Genomic DNA, 13,696 nt, shown 5'->3' with positions numbered 1-13,696 from the left:
AAAAAATTTTTGGGTCAAATAGATTGGAAACTCTTGGGTATGGGGTGTGGGCCGGTCTTAGAGCGAGACATGAACCCAGCGATAGGTGACGTAAAAGGGGATTTCGATGTGGATTTAATATATAACTTATTTAAGAATATTCTAAACAAAGCACAGGAACGTAGTATACCATACAAATTGAATAGGTCGTATACTAATGACCCAAAGTGGATAACAAATAATTTAAAGAACCTTATAGGTAAAAAGAGAGCTTGGTACAAAAGGATTAAGAATGGGGAAGTCAGGTTAGACCAGGAATTCATACAACTGGTTAGAAATGTTAAAAAAAGAGATTAGGAAAGCAAAAAGAAACTATGAAGTTCGCATAGCAGAGCAAGCAAAGTCAAATCCTAAAGGGTTTTTTCAGTTATATCGAACTAAGACTAGGGAAAGGATAGGTCCATTAAAATCTGAGACAGGTCAAATAACGGATAATGACAAGGAGATGAGTAGTATTTTTAACAAATATTTTATATCTGTATTTACTAAAGAAGAACTTAACAATATGCCTTCAGCCGAACAAGTCTATGTGGGTGGGGATGAGGACAGGTTGACTAGTTTAGCAGTTACCAGGGAGGATGTAATTAAACAATTAGAAAAACTAAAACCAAACAAATCCCCAGGGCCGGATGAAGTGTTTGCCAGGGTGCTTAAAGAATGCAAAGAGGAGCTTTCCGAGCCACTGTCTACCATATTTAATAAATCAATAGAGTCAGGCAGAGTGCCAGAGTCATGGAAGGTAGCTAATGTGGTACCAATTTTTAAGAAAGGAGATAGATCACTTGCGTCAAACTATCGGCCAATTAGCCTAACGTCTATTGTGGGAAAGTTACTTGAATCAATAATTGAAAATACAATTCGTCTCCATCTTGAAAAACATAAATTAATAAATGAGTCGCAACATGGTTTTACAAATGGCCGTTCATGTTTAACAAATTTGCTAACTTTTTATTCCAGCATAGTTGAGGCAGTTGATAGTGGTAAGGATTGTGATGTTGTGTACCTTGACTTTAGCAAAGCTTTTGATACAGTGCCACATGAAAGACTAATTAAAAAAATAGAAGCTCATGGTATTGGGGGTGCTATATTAACTTGGATTAGGGCATGGCTATTCCAAAGGAAACAGAGAGTTGGTATAAATGGAGTTAAGTCAGAGTGGGATAATGTTGTTAGTGGAGTACCTCAGGGCTCTGTCCTGGGACCTCTGTTGTTTATAATATATATAAATGATTTAGATTCAGGTTTGAATAGCAACATTTGCAAATTTGCCGATGATACGAAAATCGGTAGGGAAATTAATTCGGAGGAGGACTCGCTATCACTTCAAGTTGATCTAGATAGGGTTTTGAAATGGTCAAAGGATTGGCAAATGCAGTTCAATGCTGATAAATGTAAAGTTCTGAGGCTAGGTAATGATGATAGAGTTACAAGATACGAGCTAGATGGTGTTGAGATTGCGAAGTCGGATTGCGAAAGGGATCTGGGAGTTATGATTAGTAAGAATTTAAAACAAAAGGATCAATGCATGAATGTTCGTAATAAGGCGAATAGGACACTGGGATTTATTAATCGAAGCGTTAGTAACAAGACACCCGGTGTGGTTCTTAAGCTATATCTTGCTCTGGTTAGGCCCCATTTAGATTATGCAGTTCAGTTTTGGTCGCCGTATTATAGAATGGATATAAATTCACTTGAACGTGTCCAACGTAGGATGACTAAGTTAATTCCCCAAATTAGAAATCTTTCATATGAAGAAAGATTAACAAAGCTTAAGTTGCATTCACTGGAAAGGCGAAGAGTTAGGGGTGACATGATAGAGGTTTACAAGTGGATGAATGGACATAACAGGGGGGATATTAATAGGGTATTAAAAATATCAACACAAGACAGAACATGAAACAATGGGTATAAATTGGATAAGTTTAGATTTAGGAAAGACTTGGGTAAATACTGGTTCAGTAACAGGGTTGTTGATTTCAGCCTACAGTCTCCGTGGTGTAGTGGTAAGACACTCGCCTGGCGTTCCGCGAGCGCTATGTCATGGGTTCGTATCCTGGCCGGGGAGGATTTACTGGGCGCAATTCCTTAACTGTAGCCTCTGTTTAACGCAACAGTAAAATGTGTACTTGGATGAAAAAACGATTCTTCGCGGCAGGGGATCGTATTCCAGGGACCATAGGATTAAGGACTTGCCCGAAACGCTACGCGTACTAGTGGCTGTACAAGAATGTAATAACTCTTGTATATATCTCAAAAAAAAAAAAAAAAAAAAAAAAAAAAATTTGTGGAACCAATTGCCGCGTAACGTGGTGGAGGTGGTGTCCCTCGATTGTTTCAAGCGCGGGTTGGACAAGTATATGAGTGGGATTGGGTGGTTATAGAATAGGAGCTGCCTCGTATGGGCCAATAGGCCTTCTGCAGTTACCTTTGTTCTTATGTTCTTATGATTCAGATTACCTTAAGAGTGTCCGTCAGTCAGGAAGAGATTCAGCGAGCCTCAAGAGTGTCCGTCAGTTGGGAAGAGATTCTGATATTCTTGAAAATATCTATGGAAAACACCACCATGGAAGCCGCTAACACTGTTCATCTGTGCTATTTGTATCAGATGCATCATCAGTGAACGCAGAAAACGATTCATCTAAGTATCATCTAAATAAATAGCATAGGATTGCAAGGGTGACGCTCAGAGCTACAACTGGATACGCTCGCTATATCGTCCTCATAGGTGCTGTATCACTTGCATCCGACTTTTGTGTTAGGTCCTTATTGCACCTGGCTTCCCCAATATTATGACCCTTATGTTCTTCAAACAAATTTCACCGACAGAGCATTATCTTTCAACACCGCGTCGGACAGGTGTTTGAGAGCCAGAGGTGCATACGCCACCCATGGTTGCTCATTCAGTACTAACCCAGCCAGCAGCCCTAGGGCATTCTGGGATTTTTTTTCCAAGATGGCTGCTTCTCAATGGAGGTCCTAAGAGTCCATTTCATACACAACCAACCACGTACACATTTAGAATTGGTTACGAAAAATCAAAACTAGAACTAAAACTCAGCTGAGATGTTGATTAATGGGATTGCTTCCGGCCATCTGGAGAATCGACCGATGCAGGTGAGTAGATAAGATTATCCTCTTGCCGACGGTAATGGTCCAACGATGTCTACATGCACCACCTCGAAACGGTCAGAAGGTAACGGAAACTGTTGAAGAGGGCTCTTTGTGTGACGATGTGTTTTCGCTCGCTGGCACTGGAGACATGAGCGAGTCCATCGTCGAACATCGGCATTGATTCCTGGCCATACAACACGCTCCGTTAGTAGTTTCTGGGAAGCACGTACTCCTGGGTGTGCTAGGGAGTGAAATACTGAGAACGTTTTCCAGCGAAACTGGGCAGGAATGTAGGGCCTAAGTGCTCCCGTCCGTGAGGTGTCACAGATTATACTTCCGCCACCTTCCATGGGAATCTCGATGAACCGGAGAGCTGTGTCAGATGTTCGTAATCGCTGCAGATCAGGGTCTTCCCGTTGGGCCTTACTGATTACACAATAGTCCACCTGAGCTGGGTTTGTCACGACGTGGTTTATGGTGGGTCGAGACAGTGCATCGGCTATGACATTATTAGTTCCTTTGACATGACGGATATCCGAGGTAAATTGGAAAATAAATCCCAGGTGGTTGGCTACTCGAGGAGAGTGAGCATCACCCTTGGCCGCCAGCGCATAAGTGAGAGGTTTGTGGTCTGTGAGGATGTGGAAGTTCCGCCCCTCGAGAAAGTGCCGGAAATGTTGTATGGCTGAGTAGATGGCGAGCAGTTCCCTATCAAAAGTGCTGTACTTCTCTTCAGTGGGTGACAGGCGCGCTGAAAAGAATGCAATTGGGCGCCATTCTCCTTCAACGAGCTGTTGTAGTACAGCACCAATTGCTGTGTTTGAAGCGTCGGTAGATAGATTGGTGGGAGCGTCAGACACTGGGTGTGCGAGCAAGGTGAATTCCGCCAGCTTGTGTTTTATGTCGGTGAATGCTGTCTCTGCCTGGGAAGTCCACTCCAACGGAAGACGGGACGTGAGTTTCCGACCACGTAAGAGGTCGTATAAGTGTCCCAAGATGTCCGAACAATGTGGGATGAATCAATGATAAAAATTCACTACACCAAGAAATTCTTGCAACTTCTTTGGAGTAGATGGGCGCGGGAATTCCTTGATTGCCTCGATTTTGTTCTCTAGTGGTTGGACCCCTGCTGCTGACACACGGTGTCCCAAGAAATCCAGCTCTGGAACATGGAAAATACACTTCTCGGAGTTGAGCTGCAAGCCGAAGTTGCGCAGACGGGTGAGAAGGAGTCGGAGGTGTAGCAGATGTTCTATTGGTGATGTACTGGCCACCAGCAGATCGTCAATGTAGGCGTAGCAAAAAGGAAGGTCCTTAACTACTTGGTCGATGAAGCGTTGGAATGTCTGGGCTGCATTCCGTAGACCAAAAGGCATCCGGACGAATTCAAACAGTCCAAAAGGTGTTGTGATCGCTGTTTTCGGAATGTCTGCCGGTTCCACAGGGATCTGGTGAAATGCCCGCACAAGGTCAATTTTCGAAAAAACGGTTGCGTTGCTCAATCCCTGTGAGAAATCCTGGATGTGTGGTATTGGGTAGCGATCCGGCAGAGTACGAACGTTGAGAGCCCTGTAGTCTCCGCAAGGGCGCCATTCCTCTGGGGCTGTTTTCGGGACCATATGGAGAGGTGAAGCCCATGGACTGTTCGAAGGGCGGATTATTCCCGCCTCCTGTAGCTTATTGAATTCAGCACGTGCTACCGCTAGTCGTTCCGGTGCCAGGCGGCGTGGTCTGGCGAAGGTAGGTGCTCCCGTTGTAGTAATGTGATGCGTAATCGTATGTTGCACCTCTGGTCGAGGGCTGGCGGGTAGGGTCACATCTTTGAATTCATCCAGGAGTGCTTGAAGTTCCGTAGATGCGACTGGGGTGACGATGTTAACTTGTGTAGAGGTACTAGGAGAGGCTCGAAGTACTGCACCTGCGGGATCCACAATAAGTCGATGGTGTTGCAGGAAATCCCATCCAAGAATGGGTTGTTCCACATCCGCTATGAGGAAAGTCCAAGTAAAGCGACCCAGAGAGGCGAACTCGAGAACCAGGGCGCAAGTCCGATATATGTACGGACGGACGTACCATTGGCGGCTCGTAAGTCCAAACCAGGAGTACGGGTTGGTTTGACCAGTGGGGGAGGCAACACACTAGCTGCTGCACCTGTGTCAACGAGGAAACGGCGTTTGGTTATGATGTCAGATATGTAGAGCAGTGTAGTGTTTGAAATGGCGGGGTCACTGGCTAACAGTCCCCGCTGAAGTAGTTTCCCGACCAGGAACAAGGAGCCCTACAGTTGCGGGCTTGGTGTCCGAACTTCTGGTGGTAAGAACAAAGCTCTCCCCGATGTTCTCGTTGTCGCCTAGAGACTGATACTGGATTCGCATGGTACGTCCTCCCTGGATGGAAGAAACGCCGGTTCTGGAGGACGTCGAGTTGGGTGTCTGTAGTCTGATGTGTTACACTGGGATGGGACAGCGTAGCGTTATCAGACGTCGTATGAAGCCGGTCTGCCAGTGTAGCCAGCTGGGCTAATGCGGTGTCGTCAGCCATACTGAATAGGGCCGGTTGAATGTGTTTTGGACAGAGTTGTGTCCACAGTGATCTCACAATCTCGCTGGGGGCTGGGCCAGTTGCTGTATGCATCACATACTGAATATGCCGCAGAAGCTGAGCTGGTGTTTTATCTGCTAATCTTTTGTCAGTGAGGAGTTGGTCCCTTTGTTGAATGCGGCGTTTCATTGCTGCCTGTAGAAGAGCGGCCTTCAATGCAGTGTACGTCCTGGTGTCCGGTGATGACAGCGGAGGCAGTGTGCATAGCCTCCGAGGTAAGTGTTGGCAGGGTACAGGCATATCGGGCTTTCTCAGTCGAAATTTCGTGAAGATCGAAAATAGCCTCCATCTGCACGAACCAAAATTCTGGCTCATCTGCGTTGTATGCTGGAAACCTGTTAGATAAATCCATGACGAAGATCTAGTTTGTGACTAGGTGTTCTTTTTCACTCACTGGGTCACCAATGTAACGGTTCTATTGTTACGTAAAGTATGGTGACAAATAAACACAGACACTAAGATACTATATATATATTTCGTCGAATATACAGAAGTACACAGGTGATACTTTGGTGTGAGTTGAGCGCACTGAGCGTCGGTACAGTATCTCGCAAGTGTCTGCTCTAATCAACACTTGAAAGTAGACTAGTTAATGTTTGCTATTCTGCTGCTTATATGCTCGGGCAACACCTCACCGTGTTGCCCGGGCAACGCCTCACCTCATTCATCTCCAAAGGTTGACAGGAATATTAACAATGCATTTGGAGCGAGTATATTATTGGGATAATCTACTCGCTACACCAGCTTTTTATTTTCGTCTAATTTCTTTATAAAAAGATACTTTTTCAGATTAAAATTATGTTTTTTCGTGTTGTACATTCAGCACCAACATTATAATGAGTAAATATATCATATTTATTCATTACGAACGTATTGCCAGGAAGCTTTCTGAAGCTTGTGTAGCTTGTGGTAATTAGACGGACCGGCGGTGAAGGGTTAGGGAAGGCGGCAAAGGATTAGGGAAGGCGTTGTGAAAGGTTAAGGAAGTTGGCGAAGGGTTAGGGAAGGTGGCGAAGGGTTAGGGAAGGCGGTGAAGGGTTAGGGAAAGTGCCGAAGGGTTAGGGAAGGCGGCGAAGGGTTAATTTATGTTAGACATTAAGTCACTGCACATTCTCTCATGTGTATTATACATATATAAAACGCTAAACTGTAATGCCAATCCTGACCTCAAAAGCTTCATAGAAGGTTGTAACAGAACCCATGAGCACCACACCAGAAATAAATACAGTTTTGATATTCCTAGAGTACGACTTAATCAAACTAGAAATGCTCTTCAAATCAAGGGACCCAGATTGTGGAATGACCTTCCCAACCATGTTAAAGACTGTACCTCTCTCAACCAGTTTAAGATAAAAACGAAGCTATACCTAATAAATTCCCTGTAACCTACCTTACCCCTCTATTGTCAACCAATGTCTTTTTTTTTTTTTTTTAAAGAGCGCTGTTTGTCGACAGAATTGTATTTGTGCTGCTTTTTCAGCTATGTTTTCATTTCATGTTTTCTTTTTACTCTTTATGCTCAATTAGTATTAAGCTTTAGTCATTTAAGTTTTTCATGCCTGAAACGCTTTGCGTAATAGTGGCTTTAGGCATTGTATGTACTAGCTCTATCTATAAGTCCACCAATCTTTGTAAAAATTTCTTGTATGTATGTACCTTACCTAAATAAACATTATTATTATTATTATTATTAATTAAGGCAGCGAAGGGTTAGGGAAGGTGGCGAAGAGTTAGGGAAGGTGGTAAAGGGTTAATTAAGGCGGCGAAGGGTTAGGGAAGGCGGTGAAAGGTTAGGGAAGGTGGCGAAGGGTTAGGGAAGGTGGTGAAGGGTTAGGGAAGGCGGTGAAGGGTTAGAGAAGGCAGCGAAGGATTACCATTACAGGATTAATGGTGATGGTACCTAATATGGTGATGGTGATGGAATATTAAGAGGAATGTCATAGTGGGGTCAGGGTCAGCTCAATGCTGCTATGAACGGGGAGTATGGCCTCAATGCACATCCTTCAGGGAGTCTATGGGTGTGAATAGTTCAGCCCCAAGTCCAAAGCATTATTTTCAATAACAGTGAATTCAGTTATTGATTCGCAAAAGAGATGTTCAGATGACAGATTTGCATTCTGGGTACAACCTTTTGGTTACATTGGTGGGAGGAGGGGTGGGTGGGGGCAGGAAGAGACTGGAGAAGAGCTCATGTGTGCAGGCAGGGAAGAAACAGAAGGTTGCATATGGGCAGGAAGGGAGGAGACAGGGGAAGGGCATTTGTGAGCAAGAAGAAAATGGCTGAGGGAAGGATGTGTGTGGGGGAAGAGGGATGGTGGAGGAAAGGCGAATGTGGGCAGGGAGGGAGGGCAAATCGGGGCAAACAGGGAAGAGATGGGTAGAGGGCATGTGTTATCACAAAGGGACAAGATAGAGGGAAAGGTGTTTTGGTGAGGAAAGGAGGAGACAGGGAGTGGGCATGTGTAAGCAGGGAAAGGGGAGATGGGAGAAGGGTGTGTAATTACCTAAATGTAATTATGTAAGTGTAGTTACAGTATGAGAGCTACATTCATGGTGTCCCCATCTTCCCAGCACTCTGCCACATAATGCTTTGAAACTACAAGTGGTTTTGGCTTCCATAACATTCTCACTTAACTTGTTCCAGTTGTCAACCCCTCTGTTGGCAAAAGTGAACTTTATAAAGCTTTTCTGGAGTAGTGCAAGATACCCCAGAAACCTCCCCAGATACTAACACCAAGTCAAACATCCAGCACTTCCACAAACATGATAACATCATTTATATTTACCAACATAACTAAGAGTGATTGTAACCTATCCACCGCTGCCCACTGGATGGGGGGCGGTGTGCAAGACAAACATATCAATTGTGACACTAGCTCTCCACATATGTCAGTTGCTTAATTTAGAAACTGTACTTAAGGTCGATCTCGAACCCATTGTTGATGTGACGACTTATACTGAATTTTGTAACTAGCTCATCAAGATTGTAACTTGCTTAGCTAAATGAACTATGGGGTTCAGTCCCTGAGCCCATTATGTGCCTCTGTAACCCTTTCCATTACCGCTCACAAGATGGGTATGGGGTGCATAAAAAATGAACTAAACTAACAACATTCAGGGTATTAAAACATGCAAATCAAACAAAGTCCACATTATTGCTGGCCTCCTAAATGAGGCAAATGCAGTGTTTATAGCTTTAACTGAAACTCTCACAAAAGATTATATTACTATGATAGTGAAATATGGATATACCTGTGTACAATCTTTTCAGATATGACAGGAAACACAGGCTACAGGGGGGTCAGGCTGTACATAAGAGACACACTCATCTGCACTGTGATGCTAAACACCACAAACAATATGGTGGAAGTGCTGATAATCAAGATAAGAGATCCTAAATATGGTTATTGCCCTTGTATATGTCACCAGTGGCAAATCCACAGTAGTTTAAACGGTTCCTAGAATGTTGTAATAGAACCCATGGACACCACACTAGAAACAAATACCAATTTGATATTCCCAGAGTGCGACTTAACCAAACTAGAAATGCTCTACAAATCAAGGAACCCAGAATGTAGAGTGACCTTCCCAGTCTTGTTAAAGGCTGTACCTCTCTCAACCAGTTTAAGAGAAAAAACTAAGGACTACCTAATAAACGCCATGTAACCAACCTTATCTCCTAAATGTCAACCCATGTCTTGCTATTTTTCAAACATTATTGGTTATTGACCAACTTATATAACTGCTAATATCTGCCATTTATAAACAAAGAAAATTGTAATCTGTTTATTTTGTTAAAATTAATTCGTTCTGCTGTTCTGTTCCATTTTCTGCTGTTCTATCCATCATTAAATTATTATTATTCTCATTATTTTTTCTTTTTTTCAATTCAAATTATGCTTTTGATCTGAATTAGTTTTAAGTTTTAGTGTAAGTTCCCCCCCCCCCCCCCCCGACACCTTGCCCAAGACGCTGTGCATATTAGTGGCTTGTGGCAGTGTGTGTACAGATCTATCTATTAACCCAACATTATGTTTGTAACTCATTTTTATTGTGTGTACCTTGACCCGAATAAACATCTTATCTTAACTGAAGACAAAATTAATGGCAATTGACAGTATCAATGTTTTATATTATTATAAAGTAACAAGGAAGTTAAGGTATATATACAACCAACCATTTGAGAGACAGTTGGTGACACATTACAGGAATAAAGGAACTTACAGATGACAGCGGCAAGGGTGTCTACAGGCAGCCACAGATCCATACTCTGGTATTGATTATGTGGCTGACAATTGCAGCCTCTGCCACACTTCCCCCCTCACTGATACACCCCAACTGCTCTAACACCACACACCAACAACACCACAAATACCTTTAAACTGTGGCTCATGTTCACGCCACCACAACTTGGTCGAGGGAGTTGTGTTGGAGAGAGAGCGAGGGCGGCCGAGGCTACTGCGTAGTGGTCTGCTGGAGGTGACGGCTGGTGATCTCAAGTGTCCCCCCCCTGCGCCCTGCTCCCCTCACCCACGCTCTCATTCTCCCCTCACACACTCTTAATTGTAACGAATACTAGAATTTAAATGTTGTGTCAACCATTCCTAAGAGTAGAGAGATGTGAAATAACTGTTGGACGAAATGGTGTTACGAATGTGTTTTGGAACGTTGGCAACTTTCGAAAAATTGAGAGGCATAGCACTTATTCCATTGTTTTTCCCCATTCACACAGGAAGCCGGCGGCTTGTCTAAGGCCCCCCCCCATTTGCCTTGATGATCTTTTCCAGGTAGATTTTGAAATTCAGCACAGCTTTCACATTTACGGCTTCGGCGGGTAGGCGGTTCCACTGGTTAATAACCCTGTGGGTGAAAAAGCCTCTCCTGTTCTTAGTCCTACATTGTGACTTGTTGAGCTTGAAAACATTGTTCCTTGTTTGTGTTATATCTGACCTTCTGAAGAGCATATCCGGATTAACATCCTCTAACTTGTTCAATATTTTAAAAGCATGATAGAGCTGATACGTTAGCCAAAGAATCTGCCTTTAAAGGAAGAATTGAGTATAACCTTGGATTGTCAATAAACAGTCTGAGAGCAAAAGTACACTAAGAACTTCAACAAAATCTTGTAGATCTAAGGCAAAGTGAAATCAACACCGTAATTCTATCTCTCATCATACTATCATGCAAGAGGAGCCACACATTTTTGGTTCATCCAATAAAATCAGCAGACTTCTAGATGTTACTACTGCTCGGTTACAATTATCTCTGGGAATTCTCATTATCTGCTGATGTACTGTTAATCACAACTACCTCTTACGTAAACTCCATCATTATGGAATCCGAGGCCATGCCCTGGAATATATCCAATCCTAAATTAGAGATAGACACCAACGTGTAGCCATCAATGATATAACCTCTCCCACTCTACCAATAACCGTTGGAGTGCCACAGGGCAGTATCTTGGGACCTCCCCTATTTCTTATATACATCAATGATCTGCCTGTCACCAACATTCTAAAACTTTAACCTCATCTACTCTAACCCAAACCCACATACACTAAATAATGTTGTTAATAATGAACTAAAAAAAAAGTCCACTTATGGATGTCAACCAACAAACTAACACTTAACATAAAAAGACCTACTACATCTTACTTGGAAGCAAATCAACAAATGCAATTCAGCTTCAGATAGACAATGTTAACATTAGTGGTAAAAAGTGATGGAAAGTTTCTCGGCATATTCCTAGACAAGAGACTCAACTTCAGTACCCACATACAATACATAACTAAGAAAGTCTCTAAAACAGTTGGTATACTCTCCAAAATCAGATATTATGTACCTAACTCTGCTCTCATCTCACTATATTATGCACTAATTCATCCCTATCTTAATTATGGTATCTGTGCATGGGGGTTCAACTCTTGCAAACCACCTCAAGTCCATCATCACCCACAAAAATCTGCTATCAGAATAATAACAAATTCTGCTTTCATACAAATTGTACTTATAAATAATATAAATAAATAAATTAAATGTTCATTCAGGTAAAGTACAAACTTACAAGAGGTTTTACAAAAATTGATAGATTTATAGATAGAGCTAGTACATACAATGCCTAAAGCCACTATTACGCAAAGCGTTTCGGGCAGGAAAAACATTAAAGACTATAAAACTTAATACTAATTGAGATTAAAGTATAAAATGTGTTGAGAACAAATAAAAATAAAAATAAAAAGGGGGAGGGGGGACATGGCAGAAAAAGCAGCACAAATACAATTAGGTCGACAAACAGCGTTGTTTAAAAAAACAGACATGGATTGACAATATAGGGGTAAGGTAGGTTATAGGGAATTTATTAGGTAGTGCATAGTTTTTATCTTAAACTGGTTGAAAGAGGTACAGTCTTTAACATGGTTGGGAAGGTCATTCCACATTCTGGGTCCCTTGATATGTAGAGCATTTCTAGTTTGATTAAGTCGTACTCTTGGAATATCAAAACTGTATTTGTTTCTGGTGTGGTGCTCATGGGTTCTGTTACAACCTTCTATGAAGCTTTTGAGATCAGGATTTGCATTACAGTTCAGCGTTTTATATATGTATAATACACATGAGAGAATGTGCAGTGACTTAAAATCTAACATATTCAGAGATTTGAGTAGGGGTACCGAGTGATGTCTGGGGCCAGAGTTGAATATTGTCCTAATAGCAGCTTTGTGTTGAGTAATTAGAGGACATAAATGATTTTGGGTAGTAGAATCCCAAGCACAAATACCATAGTTGAGATATGGATAGATGAGGGAGTAATAGAGCGTCACCAGGGCATAGCGGGGGACATAATATCTGATCTTAGAAAGAACGTGAACAGTTTTTGAAATCTTTTTTATATATTTAGAGTGTCCCTGGAAATTCAGCTTGTGGTCAATGAGAACGCCAAGGAATTTGCCATCTATTTTGTTAAAAATTTGGGTATTGTTTATCCTGAGATTTATTTGATTAGAGGATTTATTGCCAAACAGAATATAGAAAGTTTTGTCAGTGTTAAGGGTGAGTTTGTTGGCAGTTAGCCAAAGATGGACTTTATTTAGCTCAGTATTCACTGTGACATTTAGAGCAAGGGGGTCAGAACTGGAGTAAATGAAGGTTGTGTCGTCAGCAAATAGAATTGGTTTGAGGTGTTGGGAGGCTTTTGGAAGGTCATTAATGTAGATGAGAAAGAGGAGAGGGCCAAGTATGCTGCCCTGAGAAACACCGATGTTGATGGGTAGGGTGGGAGAAATTGAATTATTCACAGAAATATACCGGAGCCTGTCAGTAAGGTAAGATTTGAGGTATTACAGGTAGTGTCCTCTGACTCCATAATGATGTAATTTAAGAAGGTTTTGGTGTTTGACAGTGGCCGACTTGTGATCGATATCGAACCCATTGTTGATGTGACGACTTATATTGAATTTTGTAACTAGCTCATCAAGATTGTAACTTGCTTACCTAATGAATTGTGGGGTTCAGTCCCTTAGCCCATTATGTGCCTCTGAAACCCATTTCACTACCGCCCACAAGATGGGTATGGAGTGCATAATAAATGAACTAAACTAACTTATTCACAACATTATTTAGTGTATGTGGGTTGGGGTCTGAACAGATGAGGGTAGTATCATCAGCAAATAATATAGGTTTAAGAATATTAGAACATTAGGCAGATCATTGATATATATAAGAAATAGAAGAGGTCCTAAGATGCTGCCCTGTGGCACTCCAACGGTTATTGGTAGAGTGGAAGAGGTTGTATCATTGATGGTTACACACTGGTGTCTGTTACTAAGATAGGATCGGATATAGTCCAAAGCAAGGCCTCGGATTCCATAATGATGGAGTTTAAGTAAGAGGTAGTTGTGATTAACAGTATCAAAGGCTTTTCTTAGGTCAATGAAGAGTCCAATCGGAA

The 13,696-nt window shown here is 42.2% G+C and overlaps 1 protein-coding gene across 3 annotated transcripts in view; it reads right to left on the bottom strand.

Annotated features, from left to right (window-relative positions):
• LOC123755738 (uncharacterized) overlaps nt 1-10,257 on the bottom strand; it is a 136,331-nt gene extending 126,074 nt beyond the window's left edge. Inside the window, exon 1 of one of the 3 annotated variants that reach the window (XM_045738483.2) lies at nt 10,127-10,257. In XM_045738483.2, the coding sequence (XP_045594439.1) occupies nt 10,127-10,144 (18 nt within the window). In that variant the 5' untranslated portion in view covers nt 10,145-10,257. The other 2 variants (XM_045738487.2, XM_069300016.1) reach the window with 2 other exon arrangements.
• Nucleotides 10,258-13,696: the final 3,439 nt, after the last annotated feature.

The sequence above is a fragment of the Procambarus clarkii genome, chromosome 43 (assembly GCF_040958095.1).
Source record: "Procambarus clarkii isolate CNS0578487 chromosome 43, FALCON_Pclarkii_2.0, whole genome shotgun sequence".
NCBI lineage: Eukaryota > Metazoa > Arthropoda > Malacostraca > Decapoda > Cambaridae > Procambarus > Procambarus clarkii.
This window is presented reverse-complemented; position numbering and strand designations above follow the sequence as displayed.